Source organism: Mercenaria mercenaria, chromosome 14 (genome assembly GCF_021730395.1).
Source record: "Mercenaria mercenaria strain notata chromosome 14, MADL_Memer_1, whole genome shotgun sequence".
In the NCBI taxonomy this organism is placed as follows: Eukaryota; Metazoa; Mollusca; class Bivalvia; order Venerida; family Veneridae; genus Mercenaria; species Mercenaria mercenaria.
The window spans coordinates 52,502,500-52,526,114 of record NC_069374.1 but is presented as its reverse complement, the minus strand read 5'-3'; the positions used below and the strand labels follow the sequence as shown (position 1 = coordinate 52,526,114).

Genomic DNA, 23,615 nt, shown 5'->3' with positions numbered 1-23,615 from the left:
TGCGACTACAATTTTCATCCTGTTAAGCAAATAATTAAAAAATTATACACAATGTAGATCTACAAGTAGAAGTAAAAGCTAATATAATTTTCTTCGTTTAAGGAACGAATTAGAAGGAAATTATTTTCCCTTAAGTGTAATGTAGTCACCGGTAGGTGACGTCATGAAGAGTGAAACGGTTTGCACGGTATTTGCGGTGATTGTATTGTGTAACCGACCGGTTAACATAAATAATTTTTACGTAGCATTCATAACGCTATTGTATACGTGGCATGGCTGAAAATAATGGCGAACATTCGGAGGAAAGGGAATCTAATGGACCTACGCCAGTAGATTCGGTTATGCGAGAAGTCTTGGAAGAACTGCAGCAGCAACGTCTCTTCAGCGCTTCGTGCTGAAGTTCAGGGAAATTCAAAAAACGTGGTTTAGTGAAGTGAAAAAGTTAAATAGTGAAAAGGACATATCTTTGAAGTATCAAGGTAACAAAATTCAGTTTGAATTTAACAGTGATTTGCGCAGTACAGTTGATCAGTTATCGTGGTCATTAGATAACCGGAAGTTTGACTATTCCAAGGATCTTTGTACAGAATTAACAGATAAACTGAAAAGGCGTAACAAATTGATACGTATTGCGGATACATCTTCAGCAGGCTGGGAAACTATGTGACAGTGCGAAACTAATCCCATAGCCGGTGATACAGATGACGAGTCCAAACTTTATAAGGCAGAAACTCGTGCGCTCAAACGCAAGCGTTCAAACTCGCGTGGAAGGGGCGTGGTCACTGCTTCAGTTCTTCGCACTGGTGATGGCGTTTATGCTGGTACTAAGTCTTGGGGTTCGCTTGCTGACGCTAGATTTCAACCCATGCAGGGAAGCGCTAGAGGGAAGTCCTTTCGTGGCCATTCAACAACCCCACTTCCGGTAGCTACATGCAACAGTTTTGTACCAACTACGGAGCATCAGGGCCCTGCTGCTTTAATTGCAGCGAATACTACCACTTCCGGAAGAACTGCCCAAAAATCAGAAGTTCAACAATCTCAGCCGGGAACCAGCCGACAAGTGGAAACTAGAAATGATGAGTGTACTTCTAACCATGACAACATTTTCAAAGATGAGTATTTTTATGATTATGACAAGTTTACACATGATTTTTACGAATATGAACAAGGTCAAAAACAAATTATAGTAAAAGGTAGATTAAAAGAGAAACTACAATTCTGGCGGAACAAAGGTGCAAGTGATTTTATCTTAGATGTTATAGATAATGATTATAAGTTACCACTTATTACAACTCCGCCTCGCACTTTTTGCAAAAATAACAAATCTGCTTTGTTAGAATCTGACTTTGTCAATGAGGCTATTCAGGATTTACTAGATCTAGATCTTTGATAAAAAAAGTGCACGGAGATACCATTTATTGTAAATCCTTTGACCGTTTCCGTTCAAAATTCTGGTAAGAAAAGGCTCATACTTGATTTACGTATCGTCAATCAACATCTTTGGATGCAATCTGTTAAGTACGAGGATTTGAAAGTTGTCCTTTCATTTTTGCAGAAAGGTTCTTTCTTAGTGAAATTTGACTTAAAAGTGCATACCATTTTATTGATATATATCAGCTGGAACAACTGATACGTATTAGACCTTCTTGATATCAGCCACATACAGAATTTCGTGGACTAGTAGAAGATGAATTATGCGCCCTGTGTGGCTGCATTTGAACTATGTAAAGCGCCTTTGAACGTGCAATTGATCTTGAAAAGGGCGCTATATAAATCTGGTATAATAATAATAATAAATAATGGCAAACTTAATTATTTTAAATTTTTAGTGTTACCTTTTGGGTTATAAAGTGCTTGTTATATTTGCCTCTTGTAAAGAAATGGCGCGGCGAAGGCAAGCTTGTTTCCATGTTTTTAGATGACGGGCTGGGGTGCACTGCAGATTTTGATAGCACTCTCAAACTATCTGGTGATATTAAAGGAGATTTATTACTGCCTGGGTTTATACCTAATGCAGAAAAATCGATCTGGGTTCCTGTACAAATTCTAGAATATTTGGGAGTTGTATTAGATTCCATTTTAGGAAATATTGACATTCCTGAACGCAGATTAGTAAAAGCAAAAGATAAAATAAACTGTCTTTTAGATGCGCTTAAACTACATAGACGGGTTTCCGTTAGAAAACTTGTCAGTATAGTGGGTCAGTTGATACCCATGTCAATAGTATTAGGTCACGTGACCCAGATTACGACCAGATACTTAAGTGCAGATATACTTAAGCCCGACATTGGGACTCTTATATTTCCGTTTCCTTGGAGTCTGTTGAACAGTTAATGTTTTGGAAAGCCAATATTGGCATTATTAATAACAGGAAAATATTTGAACTGCACAGGTGCTCTAAAATTGTATATTCGACGCCAGTCGAACAGGTTATGCAGGGTATGAAATTTCAACTGTTACTGGGGTTTCTCATGGTCCATGGGATGTTGAAGAGTCGAATAAGTCCTCAACTTGGAGGGAACTTGAAGCTGTGTACGAGACTTACAGGATATATCCTATAAGATTTTCCAATTTTGTATGAGAAACTCTATTTCTTTAGAACTTGAGTGGATTCCGCGGTCCGAAAATGATAAGGCTGATTATTTGTCGAAGATTGTAGATTTCGATGACTGGGGAATTTCGTTTGAAGTTATATTAATGTATTGCAAGAAAGATTTGGTTAGTTTGAGGTAGACTGGTTCGCGTCAGAGTATAATGAGAAAGTATCTAAATTCTATTCTAGGTTTTGGAACCCGTCATCAGCCGGAATTGATGCATTCACAGAGTACTGGGGAAATTTTGAAAGTTTTGGGCTATTTGTTCCTCCCATTCCTATTATTTACAGAATAAAATGAGAGCCGACAGAGCAAACAGTGTAATTGTACTCCCTTGCTGGAAATCAGCAGTGTTTTGGCCACTTTTATGTCCAAACGGTAATTTCATATCCAGTGTTGTAGACTGGATAGATCTGCTAACATGCAAAGCATTTTACACTCGGTGTAAGTCTGGAAAGGGCATATTTGGCAATACAGATTTGCATTTCGAATGTTTGCATTGCGTCTAGACTTTAGTAAGGGAGATCAATACTGATTAGTCTGATCGGAATAATTAAGATGAGTTATTTCCCTTATCCGGCATACTGCTGTAACAAATTTTGTTCATGAAACTTTAAGTGGACATTTTGTTGGAAAATACATTGCTTGAAAAAAGGTAGCATTGCAAGAAATATGGGAGCATTGTCAGATAAATTAAATGAAAATTTGTAAATTATATAATTGGTGCAAGTTTTTATGTTGCAGAGTAATATTTTAGTCATACAGATATAGAAATAATATTTCATGCTATACTTATTTTTGCAGAAGTATAAAGTTGGAAATAAGGCAGAATTGCCGGAAAATAAGGCAGCATTGTCGGAAATAGGGCAGCATTGCCAGAAGTAAGGAAGCATTGCCAGAGAAATTAAATGCAATGGGGGAATTACATAGATTTACTTTAAAAATCTGTAATGTGTATAAATAATTTATTCAAGATTTTTTTTTGTTAACATGTTACATAGTTTAATGTTATGATCATACAGATATAGAAATCATTTTTTATGCTATATTAACTCGTTTTTCATTATACGTTTATTTTTGCAGTCGTATAAAGATGATATTAACGAGTTACCTGAAGTTATGGCAGGCAAGGTGGACCTACACCCGGACCTGTTACGGAAGTCAAAAGCGGAAAATACAAGTCGTAAATATGGAAACAGTTTTCCTCGTTGGGAAAGATGGGCAAAGTGTAATGGGTTTGGGAGTGGGGACATTTTGTCTGCTACGGCATTTCCTTTTGCAATATATTTGGCATCATTAATACAAACTTCGAATACACCAAGTCCTGTGGTTTCTGCTTTCTACGCTGCAAAATGGTTTCATGATTTAGGTGATCGTAAGTCGCCAACAGATTCAAAATTAGTAATAAATATACTAGAAGCGGCTAAAAGGTTGTTAGATAAGCCCACCGTTAAAAAGAAACCTGTAACAATGGAGATGTTATTAGGCATGTATAATCAGTTATATTCTACGGGAAATTTGAAAAACCAGAGAATTATTTGCGCATGCTTGGTGGCTTTTTCTGAATTTATGCGTAGTTCAGAATTGCTCAATGTAAAAGTTTCTGATATTCAATTTTATCAATCTTTCGTGACCATTTTCGTAGAAAGCAGTAAAACTGACAGATACAGGGATGGCTCTTGGAAAACAATAGCAAAAACAGGAACTAGTTTATGCCCAGTTGTGAATGTTCAAAAACTTATATCAAGGGCTACGTTGAAAGATGATGATTATTTGTTTTGTAATTTAAATCATTCCAAGAATAAGTATGATGTTAGAAAAATTAACAAAGCAATGTCATACTCTGATTTACGTGAAGAATTACTAAGAGTGCTTAAGCCGCATGTTAAAGACATTAAGAAATACTGTTTACATTCCTTGAGGTCGGGTGGCGCTACAGTTGCGGCTAATAGTGGAATTAAAGACAGACTATTTAAGCGACATGGTCGCTGGTGTAGTGATAGAGCAAAAGACGGTTATGTAAAAGACGATCTGAGAGAACGATGATCTGTGTCCCTTTCGTTGGGATTGTAATATTGTGGAACTTTCTCATTATGAGAACTATACATGCTGATCAATAATAGTTCGATTTAAAAGTTTGACATTTTTTTTTTTTAATGTGAAAGAACAATATGCGATTTCTAAATTGCTATATGTATAAATATATATATTTAGTTGCGCATTCTACCAACGTTTTTTCGGTTTACGAATTTGTAATGTAATAAATTAGTTTGGATTTCCCCGTTTTTTTAATTTCATGCGGTAACCCAAGTGCTATACTTACAAATTACAAACTGAATTTGAAATGTAAGTTGTGTTGTGTTTTAAGTCAGGTGACGAAGCTGAATTGAGAAAAGTATAATTTTCTTCGTTTAAGGATCGAATTAGAAGGAAATTATTTTCACTTAAATGTAATGTACGTCGTGAAGCGTGAAACGGTTTGCACGATATTTGCGGTGACTGTATTGTGTAAAGTCATTCAGCTTTGGGTAACCGACCGGTTAACATAGATAATTTTTACATTAAAAATGGAGAGTAAATAATATACAGTAGTATTCATGTATGACATAGCTGGTAGAATGCGAATCATGATTGTAAATGTATTATGCTGATGATGTGAACCTTGATTATTAATTTCATGATGATAAATATCGATGTTTTACTTAACATGATTTATCAGCCATGTGTATTCATACAGTAACCCAAGTGCTTTACTTACAAATTACAAACTGAATTTGAAATGTAAGTTGTGTTGTGTTTTAATTTCATATAGTTATGTGACGAAGTTGAATTAAGGGAATAGCATTTAGTTCTTTTGTGTTTGATTGCATGGCATATGATTATTGATATAATCTATGTCTATGCTAATTTACATATGCAAACTATTTCATTCACGCACTGAATATCAATATTGCGGAGATATTGCTGAAACCAAGGCGTAGAGTAACAAAGGAATTTTGTCCTTATATGACTGTTTCTGATTTGACCGCCGCAATCTGCATAAGAACATTACTTTGCCCGGTATTTCTGTACTTTATTTCACTGACATACTCTTGCATTAACTCTATTATAAAATTAAATAACCTTTTTGTCCACGTCTATAATACCAGCCATCTGGAATACTCTTTTATGCATCTCGGTGGACATTTCCATGACCTCATTTATACGAAGATCGTCTAGATCGTTTCCGCTTAACAAACCTGAAACAAAAATATGTTCCGTTAGAATAATAAATGTTCTCCCATTGCCGACAATGAGATCACAGGTCAATTTGCAGTCGCCTATTCACTTGCCTACTACAAACATTCTGTACATACCATAAATCAGTGGGTTTTTTGTTTCTTGTTGTCACACCGACATAAATATACATGTACATATACGTCTTATGTAAATTTACCAGCTTCTCATGGTGTAAGACCCCACGTGTCCCTCGATCCGTGCATTATTTCAGGCACAAGCGGGCGCCTCGGTAGAACCACCGATCTTCCGATATCCAGCTAATTAGCTCTTCGCGTGAAGAATTCTACACCCCAAGCGATGTTTCGAACCCACAGCGGTTTTGGGCAAATAAAATCAGCGGCCTTAAACGCTCGGTTACGAAGACCCATAAGTCAGTTGGGTAAAATGAGTAGTGTAATATTTGCGAACTGTTCTAAAACCTTATGCAGCCTGAATAGTCACGTGCGTGTGTGTGTGTGTGTGTGTGTGTGTGGTCACAGAATATTTGGAGGGGTAATGGGTTAATGGGGATGGGGATTGTAACGTATATTGTTGCAGTCAGCAAATCGTCTCATCGCCAGTGCATATATTCCAAGTTTCAAGTCAATACCTTTTCCAAAATTAAGTTATGCTTTGGACACAAAATATGATGGGCAAATTTGACCTTGCTGTTACCTTGACCTTTGCCCTACCACCCTGAATTAGGCACTCTGCACATCGTCTTATCACCGCCTACCAACATCCCAAGTTTAAGGTCAATACTTTACAGTGGTTGTTGCTCCGGGCACTAAATATCACGGACAGATTTAACATTTGAGCTCAATTTATGACCAGGAACTTTATCTTACACCTACATTTACAGTGAATAGATACTTTATATATGAAAATTTGCACGGACGCTGTTTATTTTGTTATATATATCCTTGCTAAGATATTTGTTTAAATGGATTTAGATACTTTCGATACGATCGTAAACATTAACATCAGCCGGTACCACCGAAACTTGCATTTCACGGGTCGTTTTATTATGGCAAACATTTGTTCCGGGTTATTTTAAGCATTTAATCAAGTTATTTAAAAACATGTAGGGAGTAATAAGATATAGAGCAGACACGAAACACTTCCTGTCAAACCCTTGACCTTACCGTAAGATCTTGACTTTGTACTGACATCTTGTGTGCCATACGTGGACTCATTCTGGTTCATAGTTGTGCCAGTTAATTTGGCGATCCATGAACAAACTCTTTACATTAAACTTTTAAAATTGTTTTCTGTCCGGTGCACTGGCACCAGACCAGAAAGAAACTGTCACTGTACATGTTATACCCTACCCCTAGGAATACTATAAGAACCATGGTCATGAACGGGAAAATGCACTAACCCATTTTAATGGTATATTTCTCACCTAAAACGCACAGTTCGATGAATGGGTACCAAATGTACGGAACGAGCTGTAATTTATCTTCAGTCGTACTCTAGTCACATTGTATTTCATTTTGCAGAGATACAATACTCCACATATTTATGTTTTCGTCAACATTACGATAAATTTTACTTGCGTGAACTTCTCTAATGAACATCCGGTCAAGACGTCACAGCAGTGTGCACTTGTTAGGCGAAATGTAAACAAACAAATACAGAATGCTAAATATTCACTGTTATAAATAAAACTCGAAATGATGAATGAAATTCATCCTAGAAATGTTTATGAATTTGAAGTCATACATTGGTTACGGAAAGCAACAAGTAGTATAGCACATTTTACCGAGATGCGATTGGCTTATCGCATTTATGGAACGTAGTTTTTTGCAATATAGCTGGCATAGATAATTTTCAATTGTTTTTCCTCTTTATGATATACTTGTAAAACATGTAGAATGGAGTAATATTTCCTACATTAAAGCGTAATGGTATATTAAAAAGCACGCTATTCACCCATAATATTTATGTTACTTTTTAGGCTGAGCGGTCACAACAATTTCTGGTCTGTATAACTTCTGGCCGCAAGTAATCATATTGTATTGTTTATTTAATTCACATGTAGTTAAACAACGACTGTCATACATTTTGACATCAGCTAATCAACCGGAAGTTCATTATGGAAGTTCATCCATTTTTTTTCTGTAACGTTGATGAATCTATAAATTACGCATTGTTTCTCTGAGATAAGAAATATTGAAAGAATGTGACCGGCACACAACGGAAGAGAAACTACCACTTGTTCAGTATCTATAGGCATACAGACACTAAATAGGAAAATGGCGCGAAAAAAAGGTAGTCCCATAATGGCGGATTCAAATAGTCCACAGATTTTTTTTTGCTCTGTAGTATGGTGGCTGATTTCTGCCATTTTGTGTTGGCGTGTTGGCGGGCGAAAGCACGACCACACGAAAACTTGACAAAAACCTAATTTGTCGAGTTTTCGTGTTGTCGTGCCGGCGGGGTGAAAACGCAAAAACTCGATGTTTATGTCGAGTTTTCGTGTTGGCGGGAATAAATATGTTGTGTTGGTGCCCTTTATTTGTCGTGTTTTCGCCCCGCCGATAGGAAATCACGACACATACCTTATTTGTCGAGTTTTCGTGTTTTCTCCACGCCAACACGAAAACACGACAAATACATTACTTGACGAGTTTTCGTGCCGACAAGTCAGTTATTTGTTGACTTTTCGTGTTTTCGTGTCAGCGGGGCGAAAACACGACAACACGAAAACACGACAAATACTTTTCAGGCATCTCTTATAAAACGTAGAGTTATTCTGAAACCAGTGGCAAAGGGTTTTAGAAGCATTTATCTTTCTATTCGAACGAACCGTTAATTCAGAATCTATTTATATTCACTAAAGCTGCATTACGAGATCTGAGATTATAAAACAATACAATAATATGTCAGATGTCAGTTATCGTTTTAAGAATACAAAGTGTATGTATAACAGACCCGTCTCCAGATAGTATTTCATTGGGGTGCGGTGAGCGGCAACAGTTAAAGAATGAAGACGACATCGGCGAGCCGAGTGGGGTTAGGTACGGAAAGGGGTAACCCAGGGCGTGTCCGCCTGGAAATGTTTGAAATATATGAATAAAATGGTAGCCTCTGCTGCATTTTTTGAGTCCAAATTTTGAGGTACGGGGGTTAACCCCTTCCTGACAGTGGAATCACAGGGTCTCTACCTTGTCATTTTTTAAATATAGGTATGAAATGGTGGTCCCTGCTGCATTTTCGTCCAAAATTTGAGGTACGTGAGGGGGGTCAGATGGTATTCCCACGGACATTTTTGAAATATAGGTATGCAATGGTGGCCTCTAGTGCATTTTTGGGTCTAAATTGTGAGAAAATATTGTTTTGATATTCGATCTTCGTCTTTCGATATCTTTTAATGAAACAAAATGGTATTCGGTCGAAATTTACATAGAACATATTAAGTCAGTTTTTATTCTTAAGCTTTCTAGCATGCAGTTACGTTGTGTTCAGTTCAGTAATTGATGTGCGCATGTCTAACGGAAGATAACAAAGCGAAAACACGAAAACTCGATAAATAAGATATTTGTTGTGTTTTCGAGTTTTCATGTTGTCGTGTTGGAGGGGCGAAAACACGAAAACTCGACAAATAAGGTATTTGTCGTGTTTTCGTGTTGGCAGGGCGAAAACACGAAAACGCGACAAATACCTGATTTGCCGAGTTTTCGTGTTTTCGTGTCGGCGGGTCAAAAGCACGAAAACACGACAGCACGATAAATAAAGGGCGCCAACACGCCATATTCATACCCGCCAACACGAAAACTCGACAAATAAATATGTCGTGTCGGTGCCCTCTAAATGTCGTGTTTTTCTTGTAAAATTTGTCGTGTTTTCGTGTTGTAGGGTTTTCGCCCCGCCAACACGAAAACACGAAATGGCAGAAATCAGCCACCATATTATAGAGCGCTTTGTTGCATCTCAAAATGGTAGCAACGCATTTTGGTGTCACTACCAAAATTCGGCCGAGTTTTGATGCGTTACACTCAATGCAATTTGGTAGTTTACAAAAATTAACTACCAAAATGCGTTGGATATGTACACATCCATCGCAAAACGGTATTAATAATAATCGCTCTGGGTTATTTTCACAAAGTCTTGTTTCATCCTAAGTTCTCTCCGAAGTTTAGATTTTTTGAATCGCATTTTTTAATATCCTGTAACTTTCAAATACAGATATGTTCAGTTATTTCTTTTTGACAGTGCTATTATCTGATACTTGGAATGACCGAATAGTTTACTTAAATCTACTTAAAAGGAACAACTTTTTGTCTTAAGTTTACTTAGGGAAACAGGCTTGTCAATTTTCAGACTCAAAAAAGAGTGCGAAACTGTCACAGAATACGCCCGTAATGCGAGAAGAATCACAAATACACATTAAAACTATCCCAAAGCAAGAGGAGAGTAATTTTGCTGCTGGTTATCAAACTTGCGCGAGATATTATGCTCATAAATATTCTGACCAAGTTTGGTGAACATTGGACAAAAAAAAACTGCTCAGGTAAGAGAGCGGAAACTGTCAACATTCCCAATTTTGACTTATTCGAGGGGCATAACTCCAGAGCTACTGAGATGATCTGGCTTGTTATCGATTTTGACCGAGATATAATGCAAATCAGCATACTGACCAAGTTTGTTGGATACTGGAAAAGAAGTGCTCAAGGTAAAGAGCGGACGCTGTCAATACTTGCAATTTTGAGCACTGAATTAAAGAGGCGTAATTCCAGAACTACTGGGACGATCCGGCTGTTTAACGATCTTGCCCGAGATGTTAACATTCTGACCAAGTTTGGTGAACATTGGATATGAACTGCTCAAGTTAGATAGCGAACAACTTTTGGAGCCGCCCGCCCGCCGCCCGCCCTTCGAAAGTGCTCTCATAATACGTCGTATACAAATGAAGAAAAAAGCCAAAATCTGCGTTAAACATTTAGAGAAAATCATTCGCATTTATATATGTAGATAAATAATAAGATACATGACATTGTGTACCTTATTACAGAGGAAGCTTCATTCCTGAGTAAATGATATATTTCTTACCCATCTAAACACACAGAACTCACCATTTCCGTGCGTTGTCTGGGGAGGACCCCACAATACCACTCGCATATATACACCAAAATAAAAATCTAAATCTAACGACGGAGAATTTAGTTTTTGGCAAATTATTCGAGTAAGCCCGCGCCCTCACTTTATCCTTCTTTTACGTTGTGTTTCAAAGATATCTGTGGTGGACTCTCAAGACCCCTCACCTTTATTTTTGCTGGAAATATTTATCTAAGTCCCCCCAAACACGAACAGAATTCACCAATTATGTTTAAGTGGGAGATTAAAAAAATTATCTAGGTGGAGGGCTCACGTGCCAACCTCACATTTATACTTCATTTTACAGAATTCAACATTTTCGTGCTTTAAAAAATCTCGTCGGACTATCCCTCCGACGACACTAGTACATTAAAACAACAAAACTCTACATTGTTATTGCATAGGAAGTGTCGTTTGAGGCCCCTTTCCCACGCTCAGAAATCTATAAATTTTGGTTGTTTTTATACGAAAACTATATCTCGGGAGGGGAACTCCGAACCCCCTCACACACCATATTTATAGGAGAGACTCTCTCTCTTGTGCGTAATGTAAAAATGAGCGCAGGCCCTGATATAGAAAAAACAACCAATTCCATTCCATGATCCTTAAAACAGTCATCATATGTACCCTTGCAACGCATTTTGTCGCTACCAAAACTCGGTCGTAACAGAGCTTTTTTTCTTATTTTCTTTGCAATTGTTTTGCTGAAATCACATGACAGATCTATGTTGACATGTAGGTAGCGTTTTCATAATAACATTACAGAATTTATCACGGATACTTAGATCATACACCACCACTGCAGTTTGGGGTCTAATTTTTCAGCTGATTTTGCAGTTTGTGTGTTTGATTGAAAATAGTTTTCTTGCATCAAACATGACCCCACGTTTCTTTTGATTTTTATTCAGCACTGACAATATTCTTCAAGAAAATATAAATTACAGACGTTTCAAATAGGTCCTAATATGTGCTGCAGCCATTGGAACTATGTCCATTTTATACAGAATAAAGAACAACTATTATATGTGTTGTAACATATAAGGGAACATTTGGAAAAATGAAATCTGGCCAGATGAGGGTGGATATGGGCTACTTTGATAAGAATTTGATTTTAAATGGTACATGCATGTGAAATTATCAAAATACATTACGATAAAACAGAAAAATATTGGTCCGATTGGTCATCAGGCTGGAATTAGAATTGGGTATGCCCTAACAAGCTAAAATCTACCCTGGGAATCCAGTCCGACAATTTCTAACGTTTTTTTTCTACCTGCAAAATGACACGTTGATAAGAACGCTAATTAGCGCAAATTAAGTGGAATTTTTAATGCATAGGTATTAGGTATGATTTCTTCTGACAAAGCACTGTAGGACCACATACGTAACAGATCGCATATATAACAGGCGTTACAAATGAGATCGCATATGTAACAGAAGTCAAGCGCATTTGTAACATTTTTTGAGACAAATGTGATCGATGCCTTTTTTTGATGTGACATCTGATCACATTTGTCACATGTCATTTCTAATCGGAAAAATGAACAAAAAAGTGCACTTTTACATCTGAAACACATTTGTAACATGTTTTAGCTCACTTATACGAAGTGACAAAGTGAGCTATTGTGATCATCCTTTGTATGTCGCCCGTCGTACGACCGTCCGTCCATTCACATTTTTCTTGTGAATACGATAGAGACAACATTTATTATTTGATTTTGACAAAACTTGCAAAGAACGTGTATATATCTATGATATCTCGGTTCCTTTAAAAAAAAAAACAGCCATACCACCTTATTCGTCTTGGAGTTATTGGCCCAGAGATGGCAATAATTACTGATTTTAGCCTTGTGAACGCGATAGAGACCACATTTTACGAATGCAGACACGTTTGAGACCGGGTGATAACTACACGTATCTGTTTGCCATTTTCGCCTATCGTTGCTGTTTCAAGCTGGGAAGTTGTCTGTTACTAACATAAATATACTGTTGCACTGATTTTGATATTTTTGACATTTTTATCATCATCACCATCATCATCATCATCATAATCATCATAATTATCTTGGACAGATCCGTTGTAGAATCAATGGTAAGATTAACTGCCCTAAACTGTATTACCTAAATACTGATTGAAAACAGGCGCTCTGAATCCAACAAACAAACATAATATTCATCAAAACCATTCTACAGGGTGCCAAAATTTGAGTCGTTTGCAGTAATAGGTGTAATATGATCACTACAGATTGTCAATAAATGGTGGTTATTTGTACCAAGGTATTTGGAAATCTGACTAAGTGAGTTGGGTTTTACGGCGAACCGACACAAACCGGTCATATATCGCCGAGAGAAATCTGACTAAAGCGCGAGTTATGATCAGGACACAAACGTATATATTACAGCAAAAAACAAAACAAATATAAGTTCAAAGCTGTAACCATGATCTTGGATATAGCAACATGGATCATGATCGCACCAAATCTTCTATCCGTGCTGATCATTTGTACCAAATAATTTGAAAATCTGACAATACATGGGCAAGTTATACCAAGGACAAGAACCTATATATAACTGCACGAACGCACAAGCTCCGCTATTTCACGGCGGGATTATAATACACGAAGGCCTAATGTATGTCGCCACCGGGTTCGAAGCAGTGACCTGAGCATGTGGGTCTACATTTCAGCTAGTCGAGGTAACAGTAGAAGTAGCTATTATAGTGGTAGTGGCAGTGGATGCAGAAATGATAAAAGAAATTGAGCCAAGTCACGGAAAAATTGGCATTCAGACATTTTTGTGAATTTCCGGAAACTCTATATTAAGGCTGACCTGGCATTTATGCATCTGAATCAGGGTCAGAAAACTTCATATTCAGGTAGAATAAGCCTTCTTTGAAATAACAGCGAACGGTGTGGGCTATGATCAGACTGCGCGGATGCACAGCGGGATCTGGACCAAACTGGTTGCAAAGCCTCGAAGATTTTCGAAGGCCCATTTTCTCGTGATGCGGCTCAAATAATTTTATGACGTTTTTGACGTCGACGACGACGACGACGACGACGACGACGCTAACCTGTGATGGTGCTTGTGGCAGTCATTTAATGATGTTGCGATGACAACCAACTGGACATTTGCAGTATAAAACTCAACATGATACATATGTGCTTCTCGTGTCAACCCCCATGTTGGACAAACACATTCGTAACACATTTTACCTGTTACGAATGCGATCGCATACGTACGAAATCTGTTACAAATGCGATCTGTTACGAATGTGGTCCTACAAAGCACTAATATTATCAACGGCTCCCCGGGCCAGCTAAAATCATGTAATGCAGATATACGTATATAAAAACATATATATGTATATGATTCACTGTACGTACCAGTTTGTCTAGCGACATAACGCGCAATGGCACCACGCTGACAAAAAGGCCCCTCGCCATCTACTTCTAATGCCGGTAATGTCATACCTGCAAGTACAAATACATATACACTGCATTATAATTACATACAATATCAAATGAACCAATCAGGACAAACACAACAGGGTTATTGTAACAGTAGCTCGATCTGGGATGCTGCATTCGGCTCGAGTGGACTTTTGCCAGATCGGAACTTAGGAGGCGCGCAAGCGCCGAGTGTGATCCAGCCTTGCAAATCCACGAGAGCCGAACACAAAGTCCCAGGCCCAGCTACTGTTATAATGACCCTTTTATTATATACCTATACCTTTTTGTTTGTTATTTTGTTATTAAACGAAATCTTCAATGTTTATCGAGATTAAAATGGAACTAAGTGAAGATTTTCTGTGCGCTATTTATAGAACTATGTCAGGTCATGCATATTAATGAAAGTAGTCCGACAGCATACAATACGGAAGGTACAATACGGAATTTAAAAGGTACAATACGGATTTTTTCTGCTTGTTCATATTTAATTGTGAAATACAAGCCGATTTTTTACAGAATTTATATAGGTATATAATAAAAGCAGTTATGATGTTTTCACACGAACAGCTCTCTTAACATCATTGCAATAGCTTGAACCGTGACAATGTTATGGTCAAAGAACAGTTTAGCTCGAATTACCCGGCTAAACCTTTTTTTTACCGCCGACCTTATTTGTGCACAAGAAATGTAGACTTTTCAGCTCGTCTTATCTTTAAATTCTACGAGGTATTGTCGGCGTTGGTTAAAATTTTTGTTGAGGTCCACCTTTTCGCAAAACCTTTAAGAGATACAGCTTTGAAACTTTGCTTACTTGTCAGTCCTAATTAGATGACTATGTAGGCCAAAAACCATAACTGTGATAAGCATTTTGTCAGAATTATGGCCCCTTTTTGTACACAGAAAATTTGAAATTTTTTTGTAATTTTTTTTGTTTACGTCCACTTTTCCCCTAAATCTGTAAAAGCTACAGATTTGAAAATTTGTCATAAAAGGATGAGTAAGTAGAACAAAAACCATAACTCTTACCTGCATTTTGTCAGAAAAATATGAATTGTTCGGTTAATTTTTTTGTTTAAGTTCGCTTTACTTGAATACTATACGAACACTAGCTTTGAAACTTTGCATACGGATCTATCGTCATTAGGTGAGTATGTAGGTCAAGAGCCATACGTATTATATGCATTTTGTCCGAATGATGTCCCTTTATGTATTTGAAATAATTTAGGTTCACTTTTTTGAATTCTGTAAGAGCTTTGAAACTTTGTACACTTGTACATTATCATTAGATTTGCAAGTAGGTCAAGAACAATAACTCTCTCTTGCATTTTGTCAGAATTATGGGTCTTTTGAACTTAGAAAATCAGTATTTCTTTGTTGTTTTTTGTTTAAGTTTATTTTTTCTTGAATACATTGTACTTACTATCGCTTTGAAACTTCATACATTTTGTCATCAATTTAGATGAGTAAGAAGACTAAGATTCATAACTCTTTTAACTCCAGTACAGACGAGCGATGGGACCCGCAGGTGGCTCTCTTGCTAAAGTATGTTGTGCCTGACTACATAAGAAGATGACAACAAGCTGATGTAGAAAAGATGTACTATTGGTTTTGGTATAATATGTTGTGCATTTGAGAAAAGATGTCATGCGATCGGAATAAGATGTTGTGCGCTCAAAATAAAATGCCGTACACTCGAGATAAGATGTTGAGCACTCGAAATTATATGTCGCACGCTCGAAATAAGTTCCCATGTGTATGATGGCTGGTTTCTGATATTTCGTGTGTTCGTGTCGGCGAGGCGAAATGTCGAAGTAACGAAAACACGAAAGGTCGAAATAATGCATATTTGTTCGTGTCGGCGGGTCGAAATGTCGAATACACGAAAACACGAAAGGTCTAAAACTGCTTATTTGTCGTGTGTTCGCCTTTAGACATTCGAGGTGGATACACGGAGTAACGAAACATTGAAGGCGAAATAACGAAATTTCAGAGGCGAACACTCGAACTTTTGTTTTAATCACTTTTCGTGTCGGCGGGTGTTGTCGCCCTTCTTTTGTCGTGTCTTCGTGTATTCGCCTCGAAAGTCGTTAGGCGAACACACGAGAAATAAACAGTTTTCGACCTTTCGTTACTTCGACCCGCCGACACGAACACACGACAAATGTGCAATTTCGTCCTTTCGGTATTTTGCCTTCCGGTAGGCATGCGCATAACAATTACACATATGCTGCTGAAATGAATATGCTATCTAAGTAATGTGTTTTACTATCTATAAAATAATATTTGTCCTAAAACGAAAGATAATGATTTATATTCCATAAAAGATGTCATTGTGTAGATGTTTTATCACTAGTATTAAATTTGTACATACATTAAGCTTCTGTCAGACTTACGGGGCATATCATTACGTCGACCTGAACTTTGAATGCTATCTATGTGTTTTACCATTTATACAAAAATTCTTCTCAATTTATGATAGAAAATGTTTCATATGTAATAAAACATGTTACTCTTTCAGTTCTGGTATAAAAATTTTCACAGTTTTCGACCTTTCGTGTTTTCGTGTATTCGACATTTCGCCTCGCCTACACGAACACACGAAATGGCAGAAATCAGCCACCATACATGTGACCGAGATAAGATGTCATGCGCTCCAGCATAATATGTCGTACGCTCGAGATAAGATGATATGCGCTCGAGATAAGATATCGTTATTAAGTTTGAAAGAGGGACACACAGAGGAAAAAAATCTATGTAGTTTGTCCCCGCCTTTTTCAAAGAAAAAAGGGGGACATAGAAATAGGCTGCATCCTTTCGTCCGTCCGCCACACTTCATGTCCGATCCATCACTCTGCCATCCATGAAGGGACTTTGAAATAACTTGGTACAAATTTCCCATAATGTGACGACGTGTCATGCGCAAGACCCAGACCCCTAGCTTTAAGGTCAAGGTCACACTTAGAGGTCAAAGGTTAACATTGTCTGTTTTGTGTCGGGTCCATAACTTGTCATTCATCAAGGGATTTTAAAATTACTTGGCACAAATGTTCCCTAAAATAAGACAATGTGTCATGCATAAGACTCGGACCCCTAGCTCTAATGCCAAGGTCACACTTAGAGGTTAAAGGTTAACATGGTTTGTTTCTTGTCCGGTCCATAACTCTGCCATTCATCAAGGGATTTTAAAATTACCTGGCACAAACGTTCCCAATAATAAGTTGATGTGTCATGCACAAGACCCAAACCCCTAGCTCCAAGGTCAAGGTCACATTTAGAAGTCAAATGTTAACATGGTCTGTTTCTTGCCTGGCCCATAACTCTGCCATTCAGGGATTTTAAAATTACTTGGCACAAATATTCCCCATAATGAGTTAATGTATCATGTGCAAGACCCAGACCCTTAGCTCCAAGGTCAAGGTCACCTTTGGAGATAGAACTCTTTTGGTATTTTTTCTGGTGTTACCATTTTATGCATTGGTGTATATTAAAATAGCTTGGCATAAATATTTACCATTACAAGACATTGTGTCATGTGCAAAGGTCAAGGTCACAGGCACTCAAGTTAACTTTCTTTGAGTAAATTGCAGTTTCTAATGCTATTTCATTTCAGATTCAGCCAGTTGAGGAAGTTGCAGTACCTGATATAATAACAGATACAGTCAGATGAGGAAGTTGCAGAACATGATTCTATTTTATTGCAGATTCAGCCAGTTGATGAACTTGCAGTACCTGATATTATTACAGATACAGTTGAGGAACATGCTGTACCTGATGTTATTACAGAATAACCCAGTTGATGAACTTACGGATACAGTAATTTGAGAAACTTGCAGTGCCTTATGTTATTACAGAATCAGCGTGTCGAGGAACTTTCAGTACTTGATGTTATATACAGATTCGGTCAGTTGCATAATTTGCAGGGCCTCATATTATGTAACCACAGATTCAGCCAAATGAGGACCTTTCAGTAGCGGATTTCATTACAGATTCAGCCAGATGAGAAACTTACAGGACCTGATGTTATTACAGATTCAATCAGTTGAGGAACTTGTTGGACTTGATGTTATTACAGAATAAGTCAGTTGAGGAACTTGCAGTACCTGATGTTATTACAGATACGCTCAGTTGAGGAACTTGAAGGACCTGATAATATTACATATTCAGTCAGTTGAGGAACTTTCAGTACCTGATGTTATTACAGATACAGTCAGTGTGGAAATTTGCAGTACCTGAGGTTATTACAGATACAGTCTGTGTGGGAACTTGCAGTGTCTGATATTATTACAGATTCAGTCAGTTGAGAAACTTGCAGGACCTGATGTTATTGCAGATTCAGTCAGTTGAGGAACTTGTTGGAGTTGATGTTATTACAGAATAAGTCAGTTGAGGAACTTGCAGTACCTGATGTTATTACAGATACGCTCAGTTGAGGAACTTGAAGGACCTGATAATATTACAGATTCAGTCAGCTGAGGAACTTGCAGTACCTGATGTTATTACAGATTTAGTCAGTTGAGGAAATTGCAGTGCCTGATGTTATTACAGAATCACCCAGGAACTTTCAGTATCATATATTATCACAGATTCAGCTGGTTTAGGAACGTGCAATATCATACGTTATTACAGTTTCAGCTAGTTGAGGAGGTTGCAATACCTCATGTAAATACAGAATTAGTTAGTCAGATGAGGAGCTTGCAATATCTGATGTTATAACATAACCAGTCAGATGAGGAACATGCAATACCTGATGTTATTCCAGAATCGGGCAGATGAGGAACATGCAGTACCTGATGTAAACACAGTATCAGTCAGATGAGGAACTTGCAGTAACTGATATTATTACAGAATCAGTCAGAAGAGGAGCTTGCAATAACTGATGTTATTACAGAATCAGGCAGATGAGGAACATGCAGTACCTGATGTAATAACAGTATCAGTCAGATGAGGAACTTGCAGTAACTGATATTATTACAGAATCAGTCAGAAGAGGAGCTTGCAATAACTGATGTTATTACAGAATCAGGCAGATGAGGAACATGCAGTACCTGATGTAATAACAGTATCAGTCAGATGAGGAATTTGCAATACCTGATACTATAACAGAATCAGTCAGATGAAGAACTTGCAGTACCTGATGTTATAACAACATCAGACAGATGAGGAAATTGCAATACCTTATGTTACAACAGAATCGGTCAGATGAGGGACTTGTAGTACCTGATGATATAACAGCATCAGCCAGATTAGGAACTTGCAGTACCTGATGTTATAGCAGTATCAACCAGATGAGGAACTTGCAATACTTGATGTAATTACAGATTCAGCCAGATGAGGAACTTGCAGTACCTGATGTGATAGCAGTATTAGCCAGATGAGGAACTTGCAATACCTGATGTCATTACAAAGTCAGTGAGATGAGGAACTTGCAGTACATGATGTTATAACGGCATCAGCCAGATAAGGAACTTGCAGTACCTGATGATATTACACATACACTCATTTGAGGAACTTGAAAAAGGACCTGATAATATTACAGACTCAGTCAGCTGAGGAACTTGCAGTACCTGATGTTATTACAGATTTAGTCAGTTGAGGAAATTGCAGTGCCTGATGTTATTACAGAATCACACAGGAACTTTCAGTATCATATATTATCACATATTCAGCTAGTTTAGGAACGTGCAATATCATACGTTATTACAGTTTCAGCTAGTTGAGGAGGTTGCAATACCTCATGTTATTACAGAATTAGTTAGTCAGATGAGGAGCTTGCAATATCTGATGTTATTACAGAATTAGTCAGATGAGGAACTTGCAGTACCTGATGTTATAACAGTATCAGCCAGATGGGGAACTTGCAGTAACTGATATTATTACAGAATCAGTCAGAAGAGGAGCTTGCAATAACTGATGTTATTACAGAATCAGTCGGATGAGGAACCTGCAATACCTGATGTTATTCCAGGTCAGAGACCACCAATTAAAAAAAAAGTACAGGGAACTTACTGGGAATGAGGTAAGTGTATACCTGGGAATAAGATAACGTCTGTGCTTTCTGATTGGTCAGTCATTTAAACAAACCCAGGAAGTGATTATTTTTTAAAAATTGATATATTTTCACTGCATTTACAGTATTTTATTATACATTTTGACAAAATTTGCTACATTTTATGTGTCTTGAAAAAAGTTTTATCAAACGAATTTCTCCCGCCATGTCAATGATGTAAACAGAGGTTCATCTCATTCACACGAAATTACTAAAATAAAGTATCATATTCATATGTTTTTCGTCCGATATTTTGGTAGAACTAAGATAGTTCTTGAAAAACTTGCAATGAGATATACATGTTTCGATGTATGAAAGGCCGTACACGCCATAATGTTACAACGTAAGTCTATAGGAAAACAATTGGTGGTATGTAACTTCCAGAATCAGTCAGACGAGGAAAAAGCAGTACCTGATGTAATAACAGTATCAGTCAGATGAGGAATTTGCAATACCTGAAGCTATAACAGAATCAGTCAGATGAATAACTTGCAGTACCTGATGTTATAACAGCATCAGAAAGATGGGGAAATTGCAATACCTGATGTTATAACAGAATCGGTAAGATGAGGGACTTGTAGTATCTGATGACATAACAGCATCGGCCAGATTAGGAACTTGCAGTACCTGATGTTATAGCAGTATCATCCAGATGAGGTACTTGCAATACTTGATGTAATTAAAGATTCAGCCAGATGAGGAACTTGCAGTGCCTGATGTAATAGCAGTATTAACCAGATGAGGAATTTGCAATACCTGATGTCATTACAAAGTCAGTCAGATGAGGAACTTGCAGTACCTGATGTTATAACGGCATCAGTCAGATGAGGAAATTGCAATGCCTGATGTAATAACAGAATTAGTCAGATGAGGAACTTGCACTACCTGATGTTATAACAGTATCAGTCAGATGAGGAACTTTCAATACCTGATGTTATAACAGAATCAGTCAGATGAGGAACTTGTGGCACCTGATTATATAACAGCATCAGCCAGATGAGGAACTTGCAGTACCTGATATTATTTCAGAATCAGTCTGATAAGGAACTTGCAATACCTGATATTATTGCAGAATTAGTCAGATGAGAAACTTGCAATAACTGATGTTATAACAGTATCAGTCAGATGAGGAACTTTCAATACCTGATGTTATAACAGAATCAGTCAGATGAGGAACTTGTGGCACCTGATTATATAGCATCAGCCAGATGAGGAACTTGCAGTACCTGATATTATTTCAGAATCAGTCTGATAAGGAACTTGCAATACCTGATATTATTGCAGAATCAGTCAGAAGAGGAACTTGCAGTACCTTATGCTGTTACAGAATCAGTCAGATGACGAACTTGCAATACCTGATGTTATAACAGTATCAGTTAGATGAAGAACTTGCAACACCTGATGTTATAACCGAATCAGTCAGATGAGGAACTAGCATTACCTGATGTAATAACAGAATAAGTCAGATGAGGAAGTTGCAGTATCTGATGTTATAACAGCATCAGCCAGATGAGGATCTTGCAGTACCTGATATTATAACAGAATCAGTCAGATGAGGAACTTGCAGTACCTGATGTTATAACAGCATCAGCCAGATGAGGAACTTGCAGTACCTGATGTTATAACAGCATCAGCAAGATAAGGAACTTGCAGTACCTGATGTTATAAAAGTATCAGCCAGATACGAAACTTGCAGTACCTGGTTTTATTGCAGAATAAGTCGGATGAGGAACTTGCAATTCCACATGTTGTTACAGAATCAGTCAGATGTGAACTTGCAGTACCTGATATTATTACAGAATCAGTCAGATGAGGAAATTGCAGTATCTGATGTTATAACAGTATCAACCAGATGAGGAGCTTGCAATACCTGATATTATTTAAGAATCAGTCAGATAAGGGACTTGCAACACCTGATATTATTGCAGAATTAGTCAGATGAGAAACTTGCAATAACTGATGTTATAACAGAATCAGTCAGAGGAGGGAATTGCAGTACACGATGTTATTACAGTATCAGTCAGATGAGGAGCTTACAGTACCTGATGTGATAATCAGCCAGATGAGGAATATGTAACATCTGATGTTATAACAGAAGCAGTCAGATGAAATTATTACAGTCCCTGATGTTATTACAGAATCAGCCAGATGAGGAACTTGCAACACCTGGTGTTATAACAGAATCCGTGAGATAAGGAAATTACTGTACCTGATGTAATAACAGTATCAGGCAGATGAAAAACATGCAATACCTGATGTTATAACAGAATCAGACAGAAGAGGAACTTGCAGTTTCTTATGTTATTACAGAATCAGTCAGATAACGAACTTTCAATACCTGATGTTATAACAGTAACAATCAGATGAGGAACTTGCAGTTTCTTATGTTATTACAGAATCAGTCAGATAACGAAATTTCAATACTTGATGTTATAACAGTAAGAATCAGATGAGGAACTTGCAATACCTGATGTTATAACAGTATCAGTCAGATGAGGAACTTGCAATACTTGATGTTAAAACAAAAAACAGTCAGATGAGGAACTTGCAGTACCTGATGATATAACAGTATCAGTCAGCTGAGGAACTTGCAATACCGGTTGTTATAACAGTATGAGCCACATGAAAAACATGCAATACCTGATGTTATTACAGAATCAGTCAGAAGACGAACTTGCAGTACCTTATGTTATTACGGAATCAGTCAGATGACGAACTTCGAATGCCTGATGTTATAACAGTATCAGTCAGATGAGGAACTTGCAATACCTGATGCAATAACAGTATCAGTCAGATGAGGAACTTGCAATACTTGATGCTAAAACAAAAAACAGTCAGATGAGGAACTTGCAGTACCTGATGATATAACAGTATCAGTCAGCTGAGGAACTTGCAATACCTGATATTATAACAGAATCAGTGAGATGAGGAACTTGCAGTACCTGATGTTATAACAGTATCAGTCAGATGTAGAACTTGCAGTACCTGATGTTATAATAGTATGAGCTAGATGAGGAACTTCCAATACCTGATGTTATTACAAAATCTGTCAGATGAAGAACTTGCAATACCTGATGTTATAACAGTATCAACAAGATGACGAACTTGCAATACCTGATGTTATAACAGTATCAGTCAGATGAGGAACTTGCAATACCTGATGTT

The 23,615-nt window shown here is 37.5% G+C and overlaps 1 protein-coding gene across 1 annotated transcript in view; it reads right to left on the bottom strand.

Annotated features, from left to right (window-relative positions):
* LOC123527591 (glutathione S-transferase 1-like) overlaps window positions 1-23,615 on the bottom strand; it is a 76,572-nt gene that overhangs the window by 13,277 nt on the left and 39,680 nt on the right. Inside the window, exons 2-3 of the mRNA XM_045307165.2 lie at window positions 14,339-14,425; window positions 5,718-5,833 (exon numbers count right to left, since the gene is read on the bottom strand). Of these exons, the coding sequence (XP_045163100.2) occupies window positions 5,718-5,833; window positions 14,339-14,425 (203 nt within the window). The remainder of the gene's footprint in view (window positions 1-5,717; window positions 5,834-14,338; window positions 14,426-23,615) is intronic.